Source organism: Corythoichthys intestinalis, chromosome 5, assembly GCF_030265065.1.
Source record: "Corythoichthys intestinalis isolate RoL2023-P3 chromosome 5, ASM3026506v1, whole genome shotgun sequence".
NCBI lineage: Eukaryota > Metazoa > Chordata > Actinopteri > Syngnathiformes > Syngnathidae > Corythoichthys > Corythoichthys intestinalis.
In genome coordinates, this window is record NC_080399.1 from 46,604,202 (window position 1) to 46,631,497 (window position 27,296).

The 27,296-nt window shown below is 39.7% G+C and overlaps 1 protein-coding gene across 3 annotated transcripts; it reads left to right on the forward strand.

Moving 5' to 3' along the window:
- The first annotated feature begins 229 nt into the window (after positions 1–229).
- Positions 230–24,457, forward strand: phrf1 (PHD and ring finger domains 1). Of its 3 annotated transcripts, none has more exons than XM_057836211.1 (18): positions 230–354; positions 1,006–1,126; positions 1,224–1,319; positions 1,765–1,970; positions 2,267–2,350; positions 5,457–5,590; positions 5,868–5,959; positions 6,344–6,519; positions 6,738–6,870; positions 6,945–7,060; positions 7,158–7,351; positions 7,442–7,564; positions 10,684–10,838; positions 14,416–16,153; positions 16,237–17,321; positions 17,867–17,937; positions 23,565–23,774; positions 23,867–24,457. In XM_057836211.1, the coding sequence occupies exons 2-18, from the start codon at positions 1,048–1,050 to the stop codon at positions 24,002–24,004; spliced, it is 4,830 nt and encodes a 1,609-aa protein (XP_057692194.1). In that variant the 5' UTR covers positions 230–354; positions 1,006–1,047; the 3' UTR covers positions 24,005–24,457. The 3 variants fall into 3 exon arrangements, with proteins under 3 accessions (XP_057692194.1, XP_057692197.1, XP_057692195.1); XM_057836214.1 differs by having other exon boundaries at positions 6,344–6,504; XM_057836212.1 differs by having other exon boundaries at positions 275–354; positions 1,043–1,126.
- Positions 24,458–27,296: the final 2,839 nt, after the last annotated feature.

The following is a 27,296-nucleotide window of genomic DNA, read 5'->3' on the forward strand; positions in this document are numbered from 1 at the left end:
TGTGTATCTATCGTTTAATTTTTGTAATTTTCTGAATATTTTAAAAAAACAGTCATTTAACTTTTACTGAATTAAATGTTGGAATCAGTGACAAAAAATACAATCAGTGTAGAAAATGTTTTTTTTTTTGTGTGTTTTTTTTTTTTAACTCATGCAACAGGAAATTTCAACATACAGTAATTCCAACACTTAACAACACTCCACACCAAAAGGTGGCGTTAATGTAGATAAAGGATATTTGCCATACGCTATGAAACGCCAAGGAAGACAAACAGCCGGCGGTGTCACTCAACACCTTGGCCGTAGAATCACGGCATACTCTCAGCTGGAGCGTTCACTTAGCTAACAATTATGGTTTGTTTGGTTTAGCCTTTACCTACTCAATTGTGACATTGCACCGATTTATTTGGCTATCTTAGAACAAGGAAAGCTAGATTGTGACTGAGACGTGTTGTTGAAGCTCAATGCTAAATTTAGCTTGTGCTACTGGAAGGGTCGCAGCAACATGGTTCCACGCTAATGCAACTATTTGCTTCCAAACAACAACAGTGTTGTATTCTTTGAGTCGTAGCCGTGTTACTGCACACAAAAATGTTTTAAAATTACTCATAATTAATGCAATGCACGAAGTGAGCCATGTTTTGTGCTGAGTTTGCATATTTGTTTACATAGCATGTAGCCCTCGTCTGGTAACATAGACCTTTCCGAACGCATTTAATAACCTTTAGCAAGCAGACTATCGCGTGATGTCATAAAGTACTTTTTAAAAATTATTTTATTTTATAAACAAGACTCATTTTATTTAGATTTGTTATGCTAACTTGAAATATGGTTTATTTTACTCAGACACAGCAGGTAATGAAATAAACCTTTCGATTTGATGGAATCAACTTGCCCCTTTTTTTTGAACAAGTAATCTGGATGTTGGTTAATCCAGGTTGCCAGCATTTTGATCTCACACATTTATCATCAGAATAATCATATTAAATATCTATTTTTTAATAGTTTTGTGGACAAGCTCTCAAGTGAAGATTCTGTTCAGGAATCATGGAGGATGATGACAGCGCAGACGAGCTGATAAAACGCAGCACTCACAGAAAAAGAACTGCACCATGGGATGTCTCAGGTTGTTTTTGTGATTTGTGTTTTGCATAAGAAGCGTGAATGACTTGTTTACCCAAAATAATGAATTCTTATGCATATTTCTGTTCATGTGTTGCCAGACTCTGATGATGAAGTTGACGATTCTGAAGAGGGAGAATCGGACAGCGATGAAGAGGAGGGTGATGTGGAAGGAGAGGAGAATGAAGAGGAAGACGGTAATAGTAGTGTCAAATTCATTGCACTGAATTGAAGCGTGATAACTCCGCATCATCATGCCTCTGTATGATTTTCCTTTGTAAAAAAAAAAACAACAATCAGAATACACTATAATGGACAGATATACTCAATGTCAAATTTGCCCAAGCCATGTATGTGTGCTTAACCAAGTATATTATTGTTAAAATGTCTTTTTATGACGGATGAATACTTTTTTTGAGCTGCATTATGCCCTGTTTGTGGTGTTCTTTGTCTGTAAAGAAATTAAATAGACATGTATACATTAAAATATTATATCTTCACCCCAAATATGCATTAGTATTACATAGTAATCAGCATTTTTAAGGCATCATTAAACAGTTAGGTCTGCCAACCAGGTTTTTGTTGTTATATGATAATGTAAAAATGTAAAAGGACCAATATATTGTGTATTATTCACTTCAGATGAGGAAGATGAAGAGGAGGAGGATGCTGTTCTAACTGAGGATGGAGTTTTTGGCGAGACCTCTACTGCCACCGCGGTCATTAGCTCAGACGAAGATGCAGATAAGTGTCCAATCTGCCTCAACAGTTTTAGCAACCAGCCTGTGGCAACGCCAGAGAACTGTGAGCACTACTTTTGCCTGGACTGCATCCTTGCCTGGGCCAAGGTAAAATAGCTTTAATTTTTCAACCCTTTAAGTTTTTCGGTGTTAGTTTTCTTCACTGGCTTCCTCATTTTCGATTTTGGCCAAAAACTTCCTTTCATTGCATCCCTAATCGTTTGGTATAATACATGTATCATTAATTCTTGAAGTAAACAAGGAATTGCACTATACGACAATAGGTTTTTGTATAGTTGTTTGAGAGCGTGTTCATGTCATAGTCCAAATATTTCTTTCAAACTCTTTAGAGGTAGAAGAAAAGTAAAGCATGTTGTTATAATGATTGTATTCTCTTTTTTTAGAATGCGAATTCATGCCCTGTGGACCGTATTGCATTCAACAGCATATACCTAAGGAAATCTTATGGTGGTAAAGTACAGAAAATAGTAAGTATATTCACCCGTTATTTTGTCCTACACTACTGAGCCTGTCGAATATGTAAATGATAAGAATAAGTCAGATATGTGACAGTCTTGATGGATTAAATAACCTCACTTAAATCATTAATCTAAAGTAGAGGTTTGAAAATGAATCACCAACTCATCTATAGACCCTACCCACCGACGTCACAAAACCACATGCTCGCTGTATGGTTCCGCCCACTTGTCCGTCATTTTGTCTCTGTATTAGCATTGGTTTCAATTGATCGAGGAATTTAAAATGCATTTCATTGAAGACCCGGTGCTTTCTGATTCCGTAAACTCACTGGATGTGTTGCATAAAAGGCGTTATGTGGAAAAGCTTCGTTCTATACAGTCGCCAGATCCATATTTGATGCCCAAATCGATGTTTTTCGACCCACTGTCTTCGCCCTGTCTGCCTGACATCTGCTACCCTGATATCTACAACTATCTTGTCCACACAAAATCAGCCTATTCTCACGAAAGTTTGAAAAACTTTAAGAGCTTGGAGGCTTATAAATACTTCGTTGCTGGTTGGGTGAAACAGGTCCTCGTCCACGAAAATTCGGCAGGAATCTATCTTGTGCTTGGAAAGGTGAGTTACGAAATTTTCAATTCAAAATCTTTTGTTATTGCTAACATCCACTGTCAAGTCTAATGTATTTCATGTCGTTTGTCAATGGAGTTAAGGCTTTTAATGTTTATATGGTTTAGCGATAGCACTCTCACTACATACATACGTGTATGTTGTCGGCGATTAGCCTAGCAATGATCTTAATTGTGGTTATTTGTCAGCCCAAAACCCTCTAAGTACATCTTAAATGCATCTTACCGGATATAAAATGACTACTACATAGTCTGTAGTGATTTTTTGGTGCCCAGTTTTCACGTCGAATTGCAGCCGTCCATTTCGCTCTCCTCTTTGGATCCCTCGGAATACGGTAAAACTTCAAGTCTCTCCTTTCATCTTCTCTGTTAGTGCAACCAACAGCCACACACGCCTTCACCATTTTGATTATTAATGTTAGGGAGCAGAAAAACACGCCGTAAATAGGAGGAATGTACGTAGCCGTAACAGGTTAACACTATGTTTTGACGAACAATTGGGCGGTACCATTCAGGAGAGCGGAGTTGTGACGTCACGTGGGTAGGGTCTATTACCAAGTTCTGCAATTGTCAGCATTGTTGGAAATTTAGCCTCTAATAACAAAAAATTCCCACATTTCCCTTGTTCTCCGTGAACACGGACTTATTTTCTTTGTGTTTCATCAAAATACACAATTTATTCCGCTTTTGCTTACCGTAATTTTCGGGCTATAAGGCTCACCTTACTATAAGCTGCCATCCACCAAATTTGACACGAAATCAGCATTTGTTCACAGATAAGACGAACTGGACTATAAGCTGCAGCTGTCCTCACTGTATTATGGGATTACACCAAAAGGTATTAACCGGTAACTCTTAATTTGACAGCAAATTAAGACATAAGACCGTCATAATTATGACATGACACTGTCGTGAGTAGAGGTGGGAATCTTTGGGCACCTAACGATTCGATTACGATTACGATTCAGGGGCTCCGATTCGATTAAAAATCAATTATTGATGCCCCCCTCCCCTCTTTTAATGTTTTGTACATTAGTTCCAAAATTATTCAAAAATCCTCTCTGGCTAAACCAAACTACTATTTTAGTATCAAGTTAACAGTTAAAAACAGTAAATAAAATACTCAAGTCCATATTCTGTAGCACCAGCTTTAAACTACATTCAATCAATTTAATGTTGTGAATCAACCGTTAAAGTTGTTGAAATTGCTCCCATTCTTCCATAATTTCCCTTCTGTCTACGTTTGACATATCAGTTTTAAAACTGTTTCATCATTTAAGGATAGATTTCAGTCAAGTTTTTGTCAATTTAGGATTTTTTTTTCCAGATAAGAAGTTAATTAGGTTTGCTACAACAGAGCCTTCTAGAGAAGTCTACTACTTTAAGATGGCGGTTGTTTACTAACGCCGGCCGAGTCTGTCATTTCGCATCTAGTTCTCTAATGTTCTAACACCGCCGCCGTCTGTCATTTTGCATCTAGTTTTACATATATGTGATATTTACAGTAGCCGTATGTTTGCAGCAACTAGCAATTGGGCGTTGTTTGTAGCGGTTGTCGGCTGCAGTCAGGTATGATTGTTTTTTTATCTAGCGGCTAGAGTTGAACATTTACTCTCGGTCCGTTCCTCATTGTGTTCCAGAGACCGCGCAGACTGTGTTTTAGTTTTGCTTTTCCTGCTATAATTCAATAATCGGAATTTGGATGTTTGTGAATCGTTCTCGAATCTTCCACGGCTGAGTAATCTAAGAATCGGAAATTTCGCACGCCTCTAGTCATGAGCATTAATGAATGCTTATGACAAATGTCATTTAGTGACATCCAGCAAATTATCTCACTTTTGAATGGATGTAAAAGAGCTGAGCTGGACATAAATAGAGGTAATGACAAAATTTGCTGAATGACACTTAATGATATCTGTCGTAAACGTTCATTAATGCCCATGACAGTGTCATATCATAAATATGATGGTCTTATGACAGTCTTATGATGCCGCTGTCAAATAAAGTGTTACCTATTAACCCAAATAAATGAAAAAATAAGACATACTGGACCATAAGCCGCAGGACTTAAAATGAGGGAAAAAAGTAGCGGCTTATTGTCCGAAAATTACGGTATTTTCTGTTTATGGAGCAAAAAACACTAACTTAATCCTAATTGATGATTATGCATTTTCCAACAGTGAATTTTGAATAAATGTCCAGTTTGTCAATAAAGTGGTGGATTTATTATTTTTTTTTTAATGCACTGATTTCCTGAAAAAGTTATCCCAAAATAAATTGATCAAGGTGCTCATTAGTTGCAGCCCACTATACTAGTATAGAGTAAGTTTTAAGATTTGTTGTGCTTTGTTTGCATGAAATATAAAGGCTATGTTAAAAAAATGGGCACCAGACCTGACTTCACTGTCTTTTAGTATTTTACCGATGTATTTTGTGTATTTTACAGATGTATTTTGAGTATTTGTTATATTCATACGGTATATAGATTACAGTTCAAAAGCCAGTGAAGGAAGATGAAGAGGTGACTGTGGGTTTGGACTTGGAACAAACCAACTGTGAGGTGTGTGGGGGCAGTGATCGAGAGGACCGTCTTCTTCTCTGTGATGGCTGTGACGCTGGGTAAGACAGATATGGTCATTAAGTCAAAAACTCCTGTTTAGATGGAAATGGAAAGCTTGATTGTAAGAAGACATTACATATATAATGTGATAAATTAGCATTATCACGATTGGTTATTTAATTCCCAAAATTAGACTTTCAGCCAAATTTAAACGTCTGTGGAGTGAACAGTTTGTACCTCAAATTCTTAATTTTTGTGCTTTCCTTCTTCCATAACAAAAAGTTCTTGAATGAGAACTAGCAAAATAGTTATTGGGCAACTTTCCTTTGTTGACAGCTACCACATGGAATGCCTCACACCACCTCTAGATAGTGTCCCTGTGGAGGAATGGTTCTGTCCTGAATGTGTTGCTAATAATAATAACTCAGGTAAGAAAAGGGATGATTTAGTTTCTGGGGTTCACGCTGCTTAACTCAGTTTACTTTCCAGTGATCTTATCACCATATTATTTCTCTAATTTCCTGAAATGTAAGATTTTTGAGATTTCGGTGCTGTCTAAGGAAAATTAGTGACAATGCTGTTTTAGAAAAGTGGATTCAAATCTAGGACTCTTTTCACAAACACCTTTGCAGATAAAGGCAGATTACAAAATATTTAGATGGTTGCCCCATATGGTTACATTTTATGCTTCAAAAGGTGGCACTCCAAAGGCCCAACTATATGTATGGAAACAATTAAAACAGTACATTTTCCAAAATATTTTAAATTGACTAGGTTTACGTGCTTATACTTATAAGCTTTCTTTATTGAAGGATCGGAAGAAGAACTAAATCGAACCCAAACCGTCCCCTCTACTGCCCAGCCAACCACCAGTCGCTCTCAGTCGAGAGCTGCAGGTCCAACGCGAGCCATCGCCCGCACTCAGCACAGTGAGCGGGTTCGGGCAAATGTGAATCGACATCGTATCACACAGGCACGCACGTCGCAGGTTTGGCATGATGGCGTGATGCTTCTCTTTTGATTGTTTTTTTGTGTGCTCGCAGTACACTATTGAATATGCATTAATGGATAAAGAAAAGTGTGTTGTCAGTAGGAAAGAGATGCTTGATGAATTATAACTGGCATGTGTTTGGCTTTCTTACCAGACTGGACTGATCAAATAAAATAAAACTGGATAGTGAGTCATATACTGTACTGTCTTTCTAGCATGCTCCAACAAACCTGATCCAGTCAACTTGGCTGGATGAGACCATCAATGCAGTGGTAGCTGGGCTGAACACCGCTATTTACGTAAGGGACCTTACACCTCGTGCTCCAACCAGGCGCAGGCGCACGACTGGTAAGTTGGTATGCTAAAATGCTACAGTGTGAAGAACCGTACCCAAAAGTAAAGTGGAACGTTCTTTTGAACAGGAACACGGCGAAAGGTTACAAAAAAGAAGCCGCTCTCTGTTAAGGGTAAAAAAGGCCGCTCAACAAAACGTAGGAGGAAACGTAAAGGGAAGAGTTCTAAATCCAAAAGAACACTGGTGAGTCTGTTGTTCACAATTATGAGCTTTCCACAAAATGAGTAATATGTACAGTGCATTGTAAAACAAGCTGTTTCATGCCTTTGAATTATAACAGGTGGGGAAAAAGGTAGCGACTCCTCGAAGCCGCATTGCCAATAGTCTCGGACTTTCAAAGGACAAGAACAACTGTTCACTTCCTACAGTGTGTCGCCCCTCAGAGCACACGCTAAGCAGCATGCGAGCAGACATAGGAGCTGCATCCCTTTCAATTTATGGGGACCCTTCTGACCTGGATCCTTTCATAGATCGGTATGATCAACTGGTTCATTGCAAAGTGATGACTTGATGCCGTAATAATTATTGAGGTATATGTTATGTTTGGAACTTTTTTTTTGGCAGAGAACAGGATGAGCAAGAAGACATTGTTACATCATTGCTCCTGGCAAAGAGGCGAGGGATCTCTCATTCTGCTTTTCGCTCTCACCAGCCTGTTGCTCGACCTGTCAGTACAGGCATGTCAAGGTAAAATTTCAACATGATATGCAGGAATTTGATTCACCTGTGATAATAAATGTATATGGCGGAAAACACTCAGTTGACTTGAAGTTCCGCTCTGAGGTGCCTAATTTGGCCAAATTTCAAAATTGTCCTATATCCATGTAAGATACCTTATTGCAAAGCTTAAAATCTCTATTTTCTGGGGGATGAACAATTTCGAACAGGAGGGCATTTTTTACACCTTAAAAGTAGGTCAAATCAGGTGAGTGAAAAATAGACATTTTTAAGACCTTTGAAATTTTCTTATTAAGTTTCTCATTAAAAAATGTTTTGGACACCCATCCTGGTGCATAATAAATAACGGACACTTCAAGATGATCCCCTTTGTCTACTCAAGTCTTTGATAATCAATATGGATGCACTAAGACATGTGGGTGGATGTACAATAATACAGGTAATTAGTGTGTGAGTGAATGTAGATTTAATTTAGTCCTGTGGTTTATTTTGTAAATAAACATGGCTAAACAGGGAGTTAGCTATATACACTCACTGGCCACTTTATTAGGTACACCATGCTAGTAACGGGTTGGACCCCCTTTTGCCTCCACAACTGCCTCAATTCTTCGTGGCATAGATTCAACAAGTTGCTGAAAGCATTCCTCAGAGAGTTTGGTCCATATTGACATGATGGCATCGCACAGTTGGTGCAGATTTGTCGGCTGCACATCCATGATGCGAATCTCCTGTTCCACCACATCCCAAAGATGCTCTATTGGATTGAGATCTGGTGACTGTGGAGGCCATTTGAGTACAGTGAAGTCATTGTCACGTTCAAGAAACCAGTCTGAGATGATTCCAGCTTTATGACATGGCGCATTATCCTGCTGAAAGTAGCCATCAGAAGTTGGGTACGTTGTGGTCATAAAGGGATGGACATGGTCAGCAGCAATACTCAGGTAGGCTGTGGCGTTCCAACGATGCTCAATTGGTACCAAAGGGCTCAAAGAGAGCTAAGAAAATATTCCCCACACCATTACACCACCACCATCAGCCTGAACCTTTGATACAAGGCAGTATGGATCCATACTTTCATGTTGTTGATGCCAAATTCTGACCCTACCATCCGAATGTAGCAGCAGAAATCGAGACTCATCAGACCAGGCAACGTTTTTCCAATCTTCTATTGTCCAATTTCGATGACCTTGTGCAAATTGTAGCCTCAGTTTCCTATTCTTAGCTGAAAGGAGTGGCACTCGGCGTGGTCTTCTGCTGCTGTAGCCCATCTGCCTCAAAGTTCGACGTACTGTGCGTTCAGAGATGCTCTTCTGCCTACCTTGGTTGTAACGGGTATTTATTTGAGTCACCGTTGCCTTTCTATCAGCTCGAACCAGTCTGGCCATTCTCCTTTGACCTCTGGCATCAACAAGGCATTTCCGCCCACAGAACTGCCGCTCACTGGATATTTTTTCTTTTTCGGACCATTCTCTGTCAACCCTAGAGATGGTTGTGTGTGAAAATCCCAGTAGATCAGCAGTTTCTGAAATACTCAGACCAGCCCTTCTGGCACCAACAACCATGCCACGTTCAAAGTCACTAAAATCACCTTTCTTCCCCATACTGATGCTCGGTTTGAACTGCAGGAGATTGTCTTTAACCATGTCTACATGCCTAAATGCACTGAGTTGCCGCCATGTGATTGCCTGATTATAAATTAAGTGTTAACGAGCAGTTGGACAGGTGTACCTAATAAAGTGGCCGGTGAGTGTAGTTAACGATAACTTCACTACATGCAGTTTTTGATTTGGCTTGATTTTAATCTGTGCAAAGAAAATACATTTCCAGGGGAATTTTAGGGGTTAAATTCCAAAACCATAGTATTTTAATTTTTGCAGTGGGCTTTTAAAATGTTTTTTCAATTATGATTAAAGAATGTGAATGCGAGATATTGAGAACAGAAGGCTCCATATGCATAGAGGGAATATATAAATGTATGTGAGTACACTGAGTAGTGTGTTATTGTATTCAGCCTTGAACCCTCGGACCTAGGCTTTATGATTTGCGCATCTGATATATCTAATATATCGATATTATCCCATAATAAGCAATCCAAATGAAAACAAGGATCGAAAAGATAATCAACAGCATGCTAGTCAGTTAGCCTGCTGTGTCTGTAATTCTCGCACTAGTGTCGACTGCAATGTTGTGGCTCTCCGGTAACTCGAGGTGAGAGCATGAGAGAGCATAATTAAAGACACCATGATTTTAACTAGGTATTAGCTCGTACTTACCTCGTTTCGATCCAAAAACTCCGTGTAGCATGTATCACCGAGTTTCAAGACACAGCTGTGAATGGCCACAGCCGGACTTTGTGGGGATTTTATTTAATGGGTAAACACTGTATGATAACACAGGTCGTGATGCAGAAGTCATACACAACAAGGAGTGGTCGAGATTTTCTTTTTCAAATATTTACCATTTTAAATGTTTTTTTTTCCTACAAATTTTCTTTGGATCGAATATTTATCATCTCAAATATTGGGGGAAATGCGACAGTAACAAAAAAATAAAATTAAGTGATAGTTATGAGGTACATATCCCTGACCTATTTACAGACAATATTTTTTTCATTGTGATATAATTTGTTTAAAAGTTCAAAATATGCAAGTTAATATTTTTTGAAGTCTTTTATTATTTTTTTTAAACTAAATATCAATTAATGATTCTAAGCTAAAAATGATAGCCATTTCAAATAATAAATATAGTTCTTTTTATGGCTGGGTTGAAACAAAAGCGGTTGCGCAGTGTTTGTAAACAGAGGTATCCAGGGTAAAACGAACAAATTAAAAACAGTCCGGGGACATAATGCGCCACAGAACTGCTATGGCAGCATATAGACATATTGTTCTATAAAACACTATAAAACACTTCTTTTGGCTTAATATACAGCAGTTTACTTTACAGAGGGGTGTAAGAGCATAAACTGATTTTTCAGCCATGTCTGTTTTTTCCGCCATATATTTTGACATTTTATTTGGTTGTAATTTAGACTCTTAATTGCAAAATTCAACAATATCCTGAAAATGAAAGTCAATAAAGTGGGGGGAAAAAAAGAAACAACCATCAATTCATTTCTGTTATACCAGGCGCGCTATGGATGTTTCCCAAACTAGAGGCGTCGTGGAGGCAGCGCCAGTTCCTGACCTGCTGGGGAGCATTCTTTCAGGGCAAAGCATGCTCTTGATGGATAGCTCGGATGTTGTCATTAATCGTGATGGTTCTCTTAAAGCCTCTCAAACAGGTGAGTTTGGAGATTCCAATCAGATATTGGAAGACTGTACCTTTTACAGAATTCACTTTGAGACAGTGCGTCTCAATTTCTGTTAAGACCCGTACTCCGCCGTCACAACTATAAATCATTTGCCTATAAAACTGTCATTACTACACCTCTGCACAACTTGGGGTCTGCACACCTAAAGTGTGCATTTGAAGGAGTTTTATAACAAGACTGCGCGAAGGTTTGTCCCATTCCATTCAAACATGGAGGATGCTCCTCTTCAGGTGATTTGAGACGATTATGGAGGATGCAACACATGCACGATCCTCCAAGAGCCGTACCCCAAAATGCTTTCAAGCTGGAAAAAATTATTTTGAAAGACTGCATCTAATGGCAACAGGATTAACTTTATAAATGAAAGTATTCAAATTTCCTATGTGCTTTTACTATCAAATTTTTAACGTCCAATGCCATATATTAATACAAAACCTTAAAATTGGTTAAAACTAGGGATGTCCCGATCCGACCACATGATCAGAAATCGGGCCGATCGCGCAATTTTTCAGAGTATGAGATTAAAGTGAAAAGGATCGTTTTTTTAATTTTAAAAATACAGTGGTACCTCTACATACGAAGTTAACTCGTTCCAGGACCTTGTTTGTAAGTCGAAATTGTCGTATGTCGAGCAGGATTTTCCCATAGGAATACATTATAATTCCATTTATTCGTTCCACAGTGCAAAAACCTACACTAAATCCTTAATAAATACTGCTGGTACTACTAGTATTACAAATGGCAATTACACATAGCAAACATTAATTATGAAAAAAACAATAATAATAATAATTCCTGTAATAATGTAACGAATCGGGTTCTAATGTGGCGGACGTTTTTTTTCTGTACCTGAACGCACCGCATGACTGACGTGACAGAGAGGAGCGGTGCGGTTGAGTTTACTTTTGCTTTCAATGTTTTCTTGAGTCCATAGTCCGTTGCGGCGGACAGCAGGCATTTTGTGTTGGATAAGTTCTGAATTAAATGATCGCACCCCACGCTCATATTTCTCTAAGATTTGCATATTCATTTAGAAGGTAAGCGTCACCTTTTTCCTTATTTCACCACCTGTACCAACCTTTTTGAAACCTGTGTTGATTTCTCTCACAAGAAAATCCTCCGGGCATTTGTTTGCGGTGCTGTCATGTCATCGTATTTCGAGCACGTCGTCGGATGTAGAAACAAATGGCGAGTCAAATTTTACGTCGGATGTCGAAAAGATCGTGTCTCGACGTGATCGTATGTCGAGGTACCGCTTTATATTTTTCTGCTTCATGCTCGTTCTCATGCAGTGCCACACTCTCCCTCCTGCTAAGCAGTGCGACCAAACTGTCCAATGCAGCAGATGTTTGGTACTTAGTTAACGATTATTGACAGGTTTGTAGCTTTGATCTTGCCGGGGAAGCTTTGGTAGCTCTATGATCAAAAGCACCAATGTGTTAATCATTGTTAAACTTGCAGCCCAGTCATAAATGCTGTTTCAAACTAGCGGCAGCCTCGTGTGAAGGGTTCAGCGACAACCCATTCATAATGTATGTGGGGGTGGACGTCTCTGCGAAAGTGAGCGGTGGATGGCCATTTTGGGTGGAACGGCAAGTTTGAATAAATTTTAAAATTATTCACATTATGAAGGCGGCACGGGGGCACAGTGGTTATCACATCCACCTCACAGTCCTGGGATTATGGGTTTAATCCCGTCTGATTGAACACTCCAAATTGTTCGAAGGTGTGAGTGTGTACGTGAATGGTTGTGTGTCTATATGTTCCCTGTGACTGGGAGGCAAGCTGTTTAGGGTGTACTCCGCCTTCTGCCTGGAGTGAGCTGTAATGGGCTCCAGCAACCCTGCTGCCCTCGTAAGGATAAGCGGTTCATACGATGGATGAATGAATTAGTATGTGAATGTTATAGAGAGTGATTACAAGTGAATAAGGTGATCCAGTGAAAATGTGGGCGTGCCTATATTTTGTGCTGGTGCACCTTATGAAAAAAAATTAGGTGCACCAATGAGAAATGTAAGTTTGGACCTTTGGCAATGTATATCTCAAATTCAGTTTTTCCCGATATCATTCATGCCTATTCCAAAGAGATATACTATATACATATGTTACTTTTTAGGCCTAAAAAGTAACAAATATTCCAGTAATACAATGGCATTGCCAAAAGATAAAAAAAAAAAAAATGGTTTATACTCCGCAACACTCCCGGAGGAAAACGTGGAAGGGGAAGTACTGTAAAAAATACAGTACTGTAACATGTTTGGAATTTTTGTCCCCCCCCCCCCCCCCCAATTAAAAAAAAAAAAAAAAAAAAAAATCCACCTTTTTTCGGTATCTGATCAGGACTCAAAATTGGTTGACTCTGACTCTGGTGCAAAAATATGTGATTGGGACATTCCTAGTTGAAACCTGACTGTTGGTTCATGGTAACGGTTGCTTGACCCGATAAAAATGTTTGTGGTCCATCTGTTGATTCTTAGGTTCATATTAGTTTATTATGTAACTTATTATGTAGAAGAAAATGAATTTCAGATTTATATGATGCAACCAAGAAATTCAAAGAGACTAAGACCATCCCATTTGGTTACTGGGGAGGAGAATTCGCCAACAACCATTTCCAGCAGGGTCTTCCACCAATTGAGACCCTGTATTGGGACACGGCTGTTGTGTGTGTATTACCTTTAAAGAATACTAGAAAAAAATTGTGTTCAATTTACAGAAAAAAATGACTTCATCAAAACTGTTAATTAGTAACAGAAAAGCTTTAAAATGCCTTAATTTCTTTGAAGTTAAAAAAAATTGTATTTTTAAATTGTAAAGCCTGTGCTACATACGCTTTGTCACGTTTAGTAACTGTCTTGTTATCCCCGTCTCTTGCTCCCTTTCTTTTTATCCCTATGCAAAAAGTTGTCTCTTGAGAGTTTGTTTACTCTATTCATATCATTTGCCTCACGCAAAAAAGCCCTATATCATTGCGACAATAGTTCCAATGCAACCCACTACAGCGGATGTGCAAATACACCTAATTCTAGTACGGCCAACAAAAAGAGCATGTTCTTAAAAGTCACTCGCGCCACCCAGGCATTACACACACACTATTTGAGAAGCACTGCTTCAAGAGGACAACGTAACAACTTAATTTTAGCTGATGACATTGATCAAGATTGGAGACAAGGGTACTTTTTTAAAGAGGTGTACATTTAACCTACACATAGTTCTTTTAGATAAAATCCTCCTATTCATTTATCATTCACAACTAACCCTTTGAATACACAAAAATAATATTTCTTCAATTATCAGACAAGGGGAACATTTCTTCAATATTTTTAACATACTGCAATGATACAGGATAGAATATAGAGACATGCTCACCAAGAAACCCTGAAGACGAGGACTCAATAATGAAGACGCAAGTTTGGCTAATTCATGCACACTAATAGAATGAGTTATCAGTTATGAGTTAGAGCTTTTCTTCACCTAAATAAGATTCACTCTGACTACCCGTCATAATCAATATGGTTTATCTGACATTGTGTTTTAATTTTAACAGCAAGTTCGTCAACATTGAAGCCAGGTTCACGAAAGTGCAGTTACTCAGAAGAATCAAATGTTCCGGCACTGACAGCAATTTCACCCATCCTAGAAGAATCTTCTTCGTCCAATCACCACAACAGACACCTACCAGGCTCCTTTCACAGCGACTTGAACATACCTTTCTCCCAGGACTCCTCTCGAGTACCCTCTGATCACCATAGTCATCCTTCACACTCTCCTGATTTGTCACCTCGAGGTTTTCAGCCACCTCTGAAAAACAGACCTCCGCCAATGTTTGGTCCCTCCCTAGAAAGTGCCCACACCTCATATAAGAACTCTGACCCGAGCCACTTTCGTAAAACAGGCCTTCCATCGCAATCACAGCCTACCAAAACACCTATAAAACCTACATGGGTAGACGTGGACATCCTCCCAAAGATACCAAAAATAAAACGTGATGCTGCAAATGATGGTAAAAGTGGCACTTCTAGTAATTCTTCCGCCCGTAATAATACCAATTCTAACATACCTTTGATGAACTTTGCTGGTGACAAAAATGGCCAGCAACGTATTCCGCAACCAAGCAACACTGACCGGCGGCCTCACAGTCAAGCAGCCGGCTCCTCTCAAGCCTTCTCCAACTCATTCTCCTTTTCCTCCTTCACTGTCCCTCCTTCTACGCCACCGTGCAATACCTCAGTATCTTCCTCATCGTCATCATCCATAAGCTTCCGCATTAATCCTAGCGGGAACTCATGGCATTCACGAAGGCTCAGTCTCCCAACCTCTCCTGCTAGCGGAAGCAGCACACTCGATGATAGGCGAAAGAAGATGGATGCGGCAAAAAAGAGACAAGAGCACTTGGATAGACAAAAGGTTTTGGCATCTCGCACAGCCACTGGGGATGAACAAAACTTGAATAATGTCTATGACCCCTCTAATCCAACGATGTCAGACTCGAGCAGCTCAGATGGTGAAGGTGAGAACATTAACAGCAGCGCTCGTCAACTGAATTCAGTTCCTAATTTGGCCTTCAGGCAATTTTTAGAACAAAGTAAACAACCAGGTCAAGTGAAAACTGAAACGCATGAGAGTGAAGACTCACAAGAATTGCCAAGGAGTGACCCTGTACAGACTCCATCACGGATGGTCAGTTGCGCTTCAGGAGTTGTCAGAGTTAGAATTGAATCGACCATGGAAAGAAAGATTGAAAACCAGGCAGCAGTGAGTGGTATTAAGGTAAAGACTGAGTCAGGACTTTCTGATTCAGGAAAAGACGATATGTTTGAAAAATGTGTAAAAAGCTATTCTGGTTTGGAGGCACCAGTGACATTTTCACCTGTTCAACACAGCCTGGACCATTTACAGACAAAGGACGAAAGTGGCATTAGTTGCAAAATAGTCCCCCCTAACAAAGAGATTGATTCTTCTGGCTGTACCCCATCTTTTGTTAAGCTGAAAGTAAAGGAAGAAATAAAATCAGATTCAACATCTCCTCCAAAAGATTTGGTCCACAAAAACAAAACTTTTACCAATACAGTTTCAGCAAAAGAACAACACTCTAATTCAAGCAGTGCAGAATCTGACAAAGGCAAGACGAAGGACCGACTTGTCGCGAACCAAGAAGAACGGCAGAAGAAAACTGCTAAAGACAGAGAAAGGCGGTCGAGAGAGAGAAAGACTCGTTCATCGTCAGATAGTTCTCAATCAAGTTCTCCTAAGAGATCTTCCAAAAACAGAAGGCAGAGATCAAGGTAAAGTGACATAAGCCTTTTTTTAAATTTCCAAAACGCTAAATCATGTTAATTCTTCCTCTGATTTTTTTTTAAATCTGAAGTTCTGACTCCAGGTCAAGCAGCAGAGAACGTTCAAGATGGAAAAAACATGAACAAAAGAGACAGGAACGAACTGATGATGGCGAAAGGGGCCGAAACAGAAAGGTGTCAAATGATAGGACATTTGGTCATTCTTGGTCCAGATCGCAACCCGGGGGTAGATCCAAGGACCATAGACGTAGATACTCACGCTCTAAGTCCCCGTCAACATCACCATACAGGTCCAGATCCAAGGAAAGAAGGCGAGAGCATCCGCCGTCTCATCGTGAAGACACGAGGCCTCGACTTAAAGACAAAAAGCGACCCAGGTCTAGATCGAGTTCAAGAGAGAGAAGGAAAATAGATGCTTCATCCAAACGTTTGCCAGAAAATCCAGTGCCTGATTTCTCCTCTTCAAAATATAACAAAGACACCAAAAATGAGAGCAAAGAGGAAAAAATTCCTAAAGTAAAAAACGATTCTACCTTTCCTGCAAAAACTAAAAAGGAACATGACAGTGGAGTCACTGTGATCACAGCTACTGAAATTGGGAAAGAAGTAAAACATTTGAAAATGGTCAAGAAAAAAGATCAGCAATCCATAGATATGTTTCGACAATCTCCCATCACCACACATGGTGGGAACGAAGATTCATTTTCGACCAGCCAAGAAATAAAAAAAGATCCCAATGAGAGAGAAGTGTGCAAATCGATCAAAACTGAAGATATTTATGAAATCACCCAAATAGAAGTAGAGCCCATTTCCTCAGAATTGCCAGTCACCTTGCCTTATACCTTAGACAGTCACCAGGAGGAGGTTAAGGTCCCTGCAGAAGAGGCAGGCACAATTGAATGCAAAGCCTCCTTGAAGCAGCCCCCGGAGTCTGATGAGGACAATTCTGTGGATATGTTGCTTGATAACATTGACTTTGTGAAGCCAGACCACACCGAGGATGTAAATGCCAATGTCAAGAAGGAAGACACTGGACAGGAAGCAAAGACTGAGGCAGAACAGGTCCCGGCTGCATGCAAAGGTAAAATTCAAGCGAAGAGAGTGACATGGAATATACAAGAGCCTGATGTAGAGCAACCAAACAAGTCTGAGAGCAGTAAGTCATGATTTCTTTCTCCATATTTGGCTGACCAGTTAATTTTCTTGCATGTGTTTGAAATATGAGTGGCAAGACAAGATTTCCCAAAAGTGAGGGAGTGTCAAATCGTTCTAGGTTTGAATGGTCACTTTAACCCGTGTACAACGCACCAAGAATTCTGAAAATCAGATGGGCTCGGAAAATCTGTTCCAAAATGCCTTTCCACTTAGAGTAAAGGGATGTAACTCCATTATATCTCAAAGAACCATCATTTCACCTGGCACTCTAGGAACTCCTCCTAATGGCACTTAAAAACATTCAGGAATATGTTCACATGCTCCAAAATTAAGAGCGTTGACTTGTCAGTAATACAGAGTGGCATTTCAGACTGCATCACTCACCCTAAAAAACGCCAGTGAAATGGTGCAAACAGATCCTAATTTTTGGCAGGGTGATGCATTTTCGTCATCAATTTGTTTTGTTTTTTACTGAATTTAAATTTGTTACAGAGAAATTTAGAGACTTTTGAAGGGTTGAATTTAATTCACTGCACTTTCTTTTAGAGCTGGCATTGTATAAAAAAAAGCATAAGCAAGAGGCAGCCTCCAGACCTGTATCCATTACCACGACTCAGGTAAGACCTACTACAGGTAACACCACACGTATTTGAACAATGATAGTTTAAAAAGGCCTCTGCACACTTTCACGGTTGATTTAAAACAAGTCCATGATAAAATTATGCATAAAATTTAACTACAGTGTGTAACGCATGGACATAAGAAAATGACTCTCCTCCCTTATACAGTGGCATCTTGTATTACGAGTGCCCCAATTTCCAAGTCTTTGGAGATGCAGTCAGTGGCGTTGGTAGCCTACCGAACCCCCCCCCCCCCCACACACACACACAAATTGTAAAAAAACAACAACGGTTGACCCACAAAGTACAGCGCATGAAGTATAGTTACCACAACTCAACTAAAACGCAGTGTTTGCTAAGAATTTACATATATTATCGCTATCAAACCACTTGAAAGTGCACAACAATAAATATGTGCAATCGAATATTAATTTAATATCACAATCATTATTAAAATATTGTAGAAATGATAAAGTGTGGAAGATTCTACTTGTGACAGTTGGCTCAGATGTGTTGACCACGACGGGCTCAGGTTAGAGAGCACAGGAGTTGAAATGAAATACTTTTTTTGGGCTCATGTGCAGGTCTGCATACTGTACATATGAACACACATTTAGTATCTGGTGAATACCATACAGACATACTAGTCCTTCTCAAAAAAATAGCATATTGTGATCAAAGTAAGTCAAAGGATAGACTATAAAATACTACTGCTTGTCTACAAAACACTTAATGGCCTTGGACCAAAATACATGCTTGACTTGTTAGAGTCCTATGAGACATCTAGACCCCTAAGGTCGTCTGGAACCGGTCTTCTGCATGTTCCAAGAACAAGAACCAAGCAGGGGGAGGCAGCATTTAGTTATTATGCTCCTCACCTCTGGAACAAGTTACCCGAACGTCTGAAGTATGCTCAAACTGTTAGCTCTTTTAAATCAGGGCTAAAAACGCTTTTGTTTAGCACTGCATATCTATAACTGTCTATATATTTCAATCTACCTGCTTTCTATTCCTCTTGTTTTTATCTCCATTGCTGATTTAAATTATTATTAGTAGTAGTAGTTTTTGTTTTATTTTTATTTTATTTATTTTTATTCTGTGATTAAATGCGATCTTTTGTCTTCGTTTCTACGTTGTGTTGATTTAAATGTGATTTTTATGATCTTGAATTGCCTTGTGTTGAATTGTGCTATATAAATAAATTTGCCTTGCCTTGCCTTGAAGTTCATCATTTTCTGTAATGCACTGATAAACATTAGACTTGCATATATTTTAGATTCATTACACATGACTGAAGTAGTTCAAGCCTTTTATTGTTTTAATATTGATGATTTTGGCAAAAAAAGTCAAGAAAAAACAAAAATCTCAAAAAATTTGCACATTTCATCCGACCAATACAAAAAAAAAGTCAACCTTCAATTAATTATATCAGGTATGCACTCAATACTTGGTCGGGAATCCTTTTGCAGAAATGACTGCTTCAATGCGACGTGGCATGGAGGCAATCGGCCTGTGGCACTGCTGAGGTGTTATGGAGGTCCATGATGCTTCGCTAGCGGCCTTAAGCCCACAGTGTTGGGTCTGGTGTCTCTCAACTTGCTCTTCACAATATCCCACAGATTCTCGATGGGGTTCAGGTCAGGAGAGTTGGCAGGCCAATTGAGCACAGTAACGCCATTGGTCAGTAAACCATTTACCAGTGTTTTTGGCACTGTGAGCAGGTGCCAGGTCGTGCTGAAAAATGAAATTTTCATCTCCATAAAGCTTTTCAGCAGATGGAAGCATCAGGTGCTCCAAAATCTCCTGATAGCTAGCTGCATTGACCCTGCCCTTGATAAAACACAGTAGACAAACACCAGCAGCTGACATGGCACCCCAGACAATCACTGACTGTGGGTACTTGACACTGGACTTCAGGCATTTCCTTCTCCCCAGTCGTCCTCCAAACTCTGGCACCTTGATTTCCGAATGACATGCAAAATTTGCTTTCATCTGAAAGAAGTACTTTGGACCACTGAGCAACAGTCCAGTGCTGCTTCTCTGTAGCCCAGGTCAGGCGCTTCTGCCATTGTTTCAGGTTCAAAAGTGGCTTGACAGGGGGAACGCGGCACCTGTAGCCCATTTCCAGGTTTCTGCAGGTCCCCCAAGGTCTGGAATTAGCACTTCTCCACAATCTTTCTCAGGGTGCGGTCACCTCTTCTGGTTGTGCAGGGTTTCCTGCCACACCTTTTCCTTCCCACAGACTTCCCACTGTGGTGCTTTGATACAGCACTCTGGGAACAGCCTATTTGCTCATAAATCTCTTTCTGTGTCTTAGCCTCTTGCTTGAGGGTGTCAGTGATGGCCTTCTGGACAGCAGTCAGGTCGGCAGTCTTGCCCATGATTGCGGTTTTGAGTAATGAACCAGGCTGGGAGTTTTTAAAAGCCTCAGGAATCTTTCGCTGGGGTTTTGAGTTAATTCGTTGATTCAGATGATTAGGTTAGTAGCTTCTTTAGAGTACCTTTTCATGATATGCTAATTTTTTGAGATAGGGATTTTTGGTTTTTCTTGACTTTTTTTTTTTGCCAAAATCATCAATATTAAAACAATAAAAGGCTTGAACTACTTCAGTTGTGTGTAATCAATCTAAAATATATGAAAGTCTAATGTTTATCAGTACATTACAGAAAATAATGAACTTTATCACAATATGCTAATTTTTTTGAGAAGGACTAATACAGTCAACATTCCCAGACCTCTTAATGTGTTTAGCTTATTAAACATGAAACCACATAATTTTAATTTATAAACCAACTATAGTGAACATTTGCACACTATCTCCCTTTAAACCACTACATTCATTGCTCACATTATTTTGATATGATGTTAACAGTCGTAGACATTAAAAAAATAAGCTAAAACTATGAAATTACGAGTATGAACGATAAAAAAAAAAAAAAAACACATTTCGCATTACTATTCCTCCCTCTAGCATTGTGAGGAATGCTCACGATCTATGTGCAAATTCACTATAGAACTAGGTCAAATATTCTAATAATAAACACATTAAGAATCAATGTCAACCCTAGGCAATGACAATGTTAACTGATCCAAACGCTTCTCCCACCTTCTCCTTATGGTGTTGCGTGCAGACTGTAACAGCGGTCTGCAGGGGGCGTCATTGCAACGCTAGGGGTACCAATACATAATACACCTAGTCCCCGGATAACAACAAGTTCTGTTCCTACGCTGGAGATGTAACTCAAATTTCCGCGCAAGTAGGGATTAACCCATTAAGTACCTCTAAATACTCCCTAAATTTAAAAAATAACTAACCAACAACATGTATTTTCCGTCATTTTACTGTCCTTGCAAAGACGTTGGAGCTAAGTCCTAGCTAGACAGCGAGCTAAGATGCAATCTTTTCCTTTGCTCTCTCTCGGCTGCGCTCCTCCTCGTGTGCGCTAATACGTGTTCTTCGTGTGTACATGTGCTCTTAAGGCTGAGTTATGCTTCTGCGGCAGACCTACGCCGTCAAGGCAGACGTGATTTACGATCCTGCGCCGTAGCCTGACGTGCGCATCCACAGAATTCTGAAAATGGACTGTGAATAGTGCGCTCAGACTGTTGTTTCCGGTTTAGTGCGAAATCACCGCCATTTTCAAACATTGTTGTGCTACATGCAAAAATGGACCAAGCCGACGAGTGTATCAGCGAAGAGGTCCGCAAGTACGACAACCTCTTCAATGTCTCATCAAGACATTCTAAAAATTGCCAGATAGCAAGCAATTTGTGGAAGGAGATTGCTGAAAGTATAGGGCTAGAGGTCAGCGATTACCTAAAAAAATGGAGGAGCCTCCCAGACAAGTATGTGTGTGTGTTCGGAAGCAAATGGCCACACGAAGCGGGGACATAGTCGGCCAAAAACTGCCAGCTTTTTATGACTTCGTCATATTTTTGGTTGGTGGATTTTATAATTTATTGTTTACATGTTTGCTGCGAGTGTGTAACTTCCTTACATTTTACGCACTGGCTGGTTGTAGGACATGGCAAAAAAATCGAGCTGGAGGGCTGTCCACAATGCTTCGCAGACCTTGGACAAAATGCTGGACACGGTGCTCGACAGCAGTTTGAAGCTAGCTTCCACCCAATGCTAGAATTTGCAATGTGACTGCCTGTCTCTGTGCGGCATCAACAGGCTGTAGCAAAGGCTGTATACGCCGCATTAGGTCATCAAACCGGTCCGTTGACCGGACAGACCACCTCCGCAACCGTCTTCTGTGTCTCTTGCGCTTCAACATTTGTATGTTCAACATTTGTTGTTGAGCTGAAGATCCACATTCATGCGTTCCATATCCGTTGGCATTGTTGTGTAACCGGAAGAAAACTAGAGAAAGTCGACAAGAGTCCCCCAAAAACCGTACAAACACCCCTTTAGTGGCTTGGCGGTGATTTGCAGAGCAACGCGTTCCATTGCCGCAGAACTATCGAATACTCATTGACGCCATAGGGTCTACATCGTCGCTACGCCGTCACCGCAATGCAGAAGCATAACTCGGGCTTCACTCGCGTGCGGAAGTACTACCTGGTCAACGCTAGGTGCTCCAAAATAAAAGCATGCATTGCAAAACAAAAGTCAAGATTATAATCAAATACACATTTCGCCAAAGGACAGAACAGTCATATTAATAAAGTGAAAAATATAATTCTGTGAGGCACAATATGTACTGTTTACTCTGAGAGAAAAAACACTGGAGACAAAATGGCGGACGACACTCCGGCGTCGTAAAGTCGAAACCACTAACTCTCGGGTATGTCTTAACCCGGGGACTACCTGTAGAAGACAATCACTCCTGTGCACTTTGCGTACATGCGCCCCAAGCAATTTGCCGCACGGGCAACCACCAAACCCGACTGTGCCAGGAACTGCCACTGTGACTGGATGCAGTAAATAAATTTAAAGCTGCTAATGTAATTTCAGCTGTTTGTTGAACATGACAAACAAAATGAAAACGAAGCGGCTCATTTTCTTGTGTCACTCAAGGTGTTAAATTAAAAGTTGAGAAGAATACTGAGTGAGTACGGATCCAATCGGTAAAATTGTTTTGATAAACTACTAAATTAAGGCAAGTGCTCTGTCACTGCAGTTCTGTACCATTTGTTGATAATGTGTAAGATAGTGTAATCACCGGTAGGTGTCACTGTCGGTCTTGTGATCACTGACAGAGCAACAGTTTGTGCTCATGTGATTGAAACCAAACCTGAAAGGAGTGTCAGTTCAGATGAATTGAAATCGAAACCCACAACATCAATTTTAATATTCAGTATCAGTCTAGTCCTAATAATAAGAAAGACATCTTCAGATTCAACTCTGTCTATTGTTCAGTTTATAGCTTTAAATGGAGTTGAAAAAACAATAATTGAAAAATATTTGGACAGCATCAATTCTGACTCATAGGGTTAGTATGCAGTTTGATGTGGTCAATTTAATATTAATTTAATTTTTAATTTAATATTTCCCTCTCACATTCTTCACAATTCAAGAATGCCAAAAATGACGACGTAGACACATTCTCAGCAAAACATGAATACTCGTCGATGATTGGCTTTAAGCTTCGTCGTGTCGCATGAACTACCTTAACAGGACACAAGTGGACCTGACTCAGTCAGTGATTTGTCCAAGAGAGATGATGCCGCACAGCCAACGAGCAGTGGCTGTCAGACGTATTTGAAGAAGCTTCACATGCAAGAGAGAGCCATCGAGGAGGTTAAACTAGCCATCAAACCTTTTTACCAGAAGAGAGAGATCAACAAGGAGGAATATAAAGAGATTCTACGCAAAGCTGTGCAGAAGGTGGGTTCTAAGACTTTTAATGAGTTGGTGTGTCAATTTGTTTTCAGTTTCGACAGAAGAGTTGAAGTTGACAACATCATGTATTCTCCTAGGTATGCCACAGCAAAAGTGGGGAAATTAACCCAGTAAAGGTAGGCAATCTAGTCAAGGCTTATGTGGAGAAATACAAACATGCTCGGAAACGCTACAAATCTGAGACTGAGCCAGTGAAGACATCTGGAGGCCACTGATCCAAGCTTCATCACCAATTATTCACAATTTTTACAGGAGAACAATTTACAGTAAGATTTTATTTCTTCATCATAGTGGACAAGCGTACATTTTGGTATTTTGCTCAGATGCCAGTTAAACCTTTAAGAGACGGTTCTGTAAGATACATCTGCTCACTGATTCTCTGCATTCATGTAAAAGTGAAGATTCGGTAGTTGCAAGTTTTTGTCAATATTATATTCAAAAGTGGCCACAGCTACTTTTTTTTTTGGTTCACGGGTAGTTTTTACATCACTGTTTAAAATGTGTTATTAAGTATTTGGATGAAATGTCAATAGTCTTATTAGCAAGGAAAGAATGAAAGTTGTAAATAATTTTTGATTTATTTTGTTCACCCAAGTGTTGATTTCCAGAAATACTGCCTGTTATCGTCTCAATTTAATAAATGTATTAAGTTTGTTTTGTTATATAAACCAATCTGGGCTTTGTCTTCCTGTATGGCATATATTTGTAACCATCCAAAGCAGTTATTGAATAGCTGTCTTTTTTGTTTGTTTTTGAAGTCTAAGGTTTATATAATTTTGTAGGTGCTTTATTGGCTCTTTATAACTACATTTTTGGAGTGAACAGTAGAAGCAAGCAGAAGCGCTTCCTTTTTTCAGATTTGATTTTTCTTTCTCGAATTAGATTGACTCACTAATGTTTACTTTTTGCCGTTTGAACATTTTGTAGCAGAAAGTAATATAAGAAAAATAGTGATCCTCACTACTTCGCGCCCTCAGTCCATTGTAGATTTTTTTCCAATTAAAAAAAAAAATACAGATGAGCTGTCCTGAGCCGATCTCGATGTCTCAAGCTCGCTCCCTCCCTTCCTTATCCCTGCTCTTTGTTCGTCAGAGAGTGAACTGGAGTTGCTTATTTAAAAAAACGATGCTTTGATCTTGCCATGTACTCGACCTTCAAAGTGCCTCATACGTCAATCATCGTTTAACTTCAATTTAGTTCAATAAACTTTATTTATCCCTTGGGAGAATCCCCTCACGGAAATTAGAAGTTTCCGGTGCCCATAACAACACGGCAGTAAAAATAAAAAGTATAAGGTGCAGGATAGTAAAAAAAGTTCTCGAGTAAAAGGGATTAAGAAACATGAAATTAAATTTTAAAATGAAATAAGTACAAATGCTACTAATTAAGACGTACAATAAAAAGAATAATAACACCAGGTAGACTCTAGCAGAAGGGCCAAGTTACAGAGGTGCTAAAGTGCTAATAGTGCAGTGTTGTCCCTCCCCCTCTCACCTAAAGGGCAGTTGTGGAGCTTGATAGCTCTTTGGACAAAGGAGTCCCTCAGGGGCAGTTTACATGGCGACTCTGCGACACAAAGACGCAATAACTGAGTAGCGGACCCGCCTCACGCGCATATGGTGTCGACAAAGACCGAAGGCGAAGACGAAAAATTCTGAATCCTGCCTCCAAAGTGGAAGAATCCGATTGCGGGTTATTGAGGGGGGCTTCCTCGGCATGCATATCAAAGGCTCCCGCAGCGCGAGACCACGACGATAACGTCAGCACTCGTACACGTCACATTGGGCGTGCGCAGCGGTGCTACTAAACATTAAAAACGGCAAATACAGTATGGCGGAATGTCTGCTTTAATTTACTCTTTTATTAATATTTTTAAATTAGATATGTTGAATGTTTCCATTTTTGTGCCTTTTTGAACAAAAGAAAAATGCCATTGCTTCGAGTGGGCGAGCATATTTTTTTCCGGGCTGAGGGAACTTGATGGGGTCAAAAAGCATCATTCTCTGTCGCCCTGTAAATCTGCACCGCCCGTTAGGGCCTGATATGAATACTACATCGTTTTTCATGTGGAATTGCGACTTTGTTCGCATGGAGACGCAAATGCAAATTTTAAATTTTTCGTATTCTCGGAGAGTCACCATGTAAACGGCCCCTCAATCTGTTAGTTCGGCACCTGGGGAGGAGCAGCCTATTGCTGAACGAGCTGCTCTGTGTACGGATGACAACGTGTAGTGGGTGACTGGCATTGTTCATAATAGCCAGGAGTTTTCTCATTGATCTCCTCTCTACCACTGAACCAGAGTGTCCAGGGTAACTTATTAAACAGTTGCTGATGCAACTCATTGTGTTTAAGTGAGCAGCTGGAGCGGATTTGAGTGGACACTCAATGAAGCATTTATTCAAGACAAGCATGATTTTTTCCCAAAAATATTTCTGTGGGACAGTAACATGTTTAAAACTTATCATAATTATTACAATTAAAGTGCATAAAAATACCTTAAATATATATACATAAAGTTTTTTTTTAATTACATTTTGGGGAAAAAGGTAAAAAAAAAAGTCTTATATGTATCTTTCCAAATGAGAGATCTGAATAAATACATTGAATGAAAAAACAAAACAAAAAGGGGGGGGGGGTAGTTTTTCCCACTTTTCGCGGCAGGTTCTGGTCCCCATTAACCGTGAAAAACGAGGATCACTGTATACTAGGGGTGTGACAATATATCGAAATGGTGATATATCATGATGCTTTGTATCCCAAAAGGTTATTGATATGCTCCTGCCAAGAATCGAAATACCGTTTTAAAAAGGAGTCTATGTCTAAAAATAAATAAATAAAAATGAACCAACAAGTTGGTACCAAAATCTTCCACCATAATAGTGTCTCAATTAACTCTAAGGTTGCATTGACGGTGCTTGACGCCCAATCCATTTAGACTGGGAACGTTCGTTCATTCGAAACCAGAGCGTTCAGTCATTCGGTCAGATTTTCAGGGCATTTACAGGTCACTTGCTGTTCATTTTAGGGCATAAACAGGTCATTTCCTGTTGAGTTTGAGTCACTGCCTATTCATTTGGGTGATTCACAGGTCACTTCCTGTTCTGTAACTCAAAATAAACAGGAAGTGACCCATAAAATACCCCAAAATCAACAGGAGGTAACAGAAAATCAACAGGTAAATGACCTTAAATGGCCCAAAATGACCTCATTGCCTGGCATTGGCTGCCACTGACGGCCATAGATGTTCAATCCGTTTGAAGTGGGAGGGATGGCAGTTCAAATGGATTGGACGTCTACTAGTGATAAACTCAATCCAATTCACAGCAGAAGCTTGTTTTTCTGTTTATTAGTTGTTTGTAGAATATCCTAGAATGATTTCCTGACAAATGTATCGATAATCGTTGTATCGCCATATCGTCAGATCGTTATCGTGAGCTTTGTATCGCAAATCGTATTGTATCGTGAGGTACCAAGAGGTTCCCACTTCTACTGTATACACAATCTTT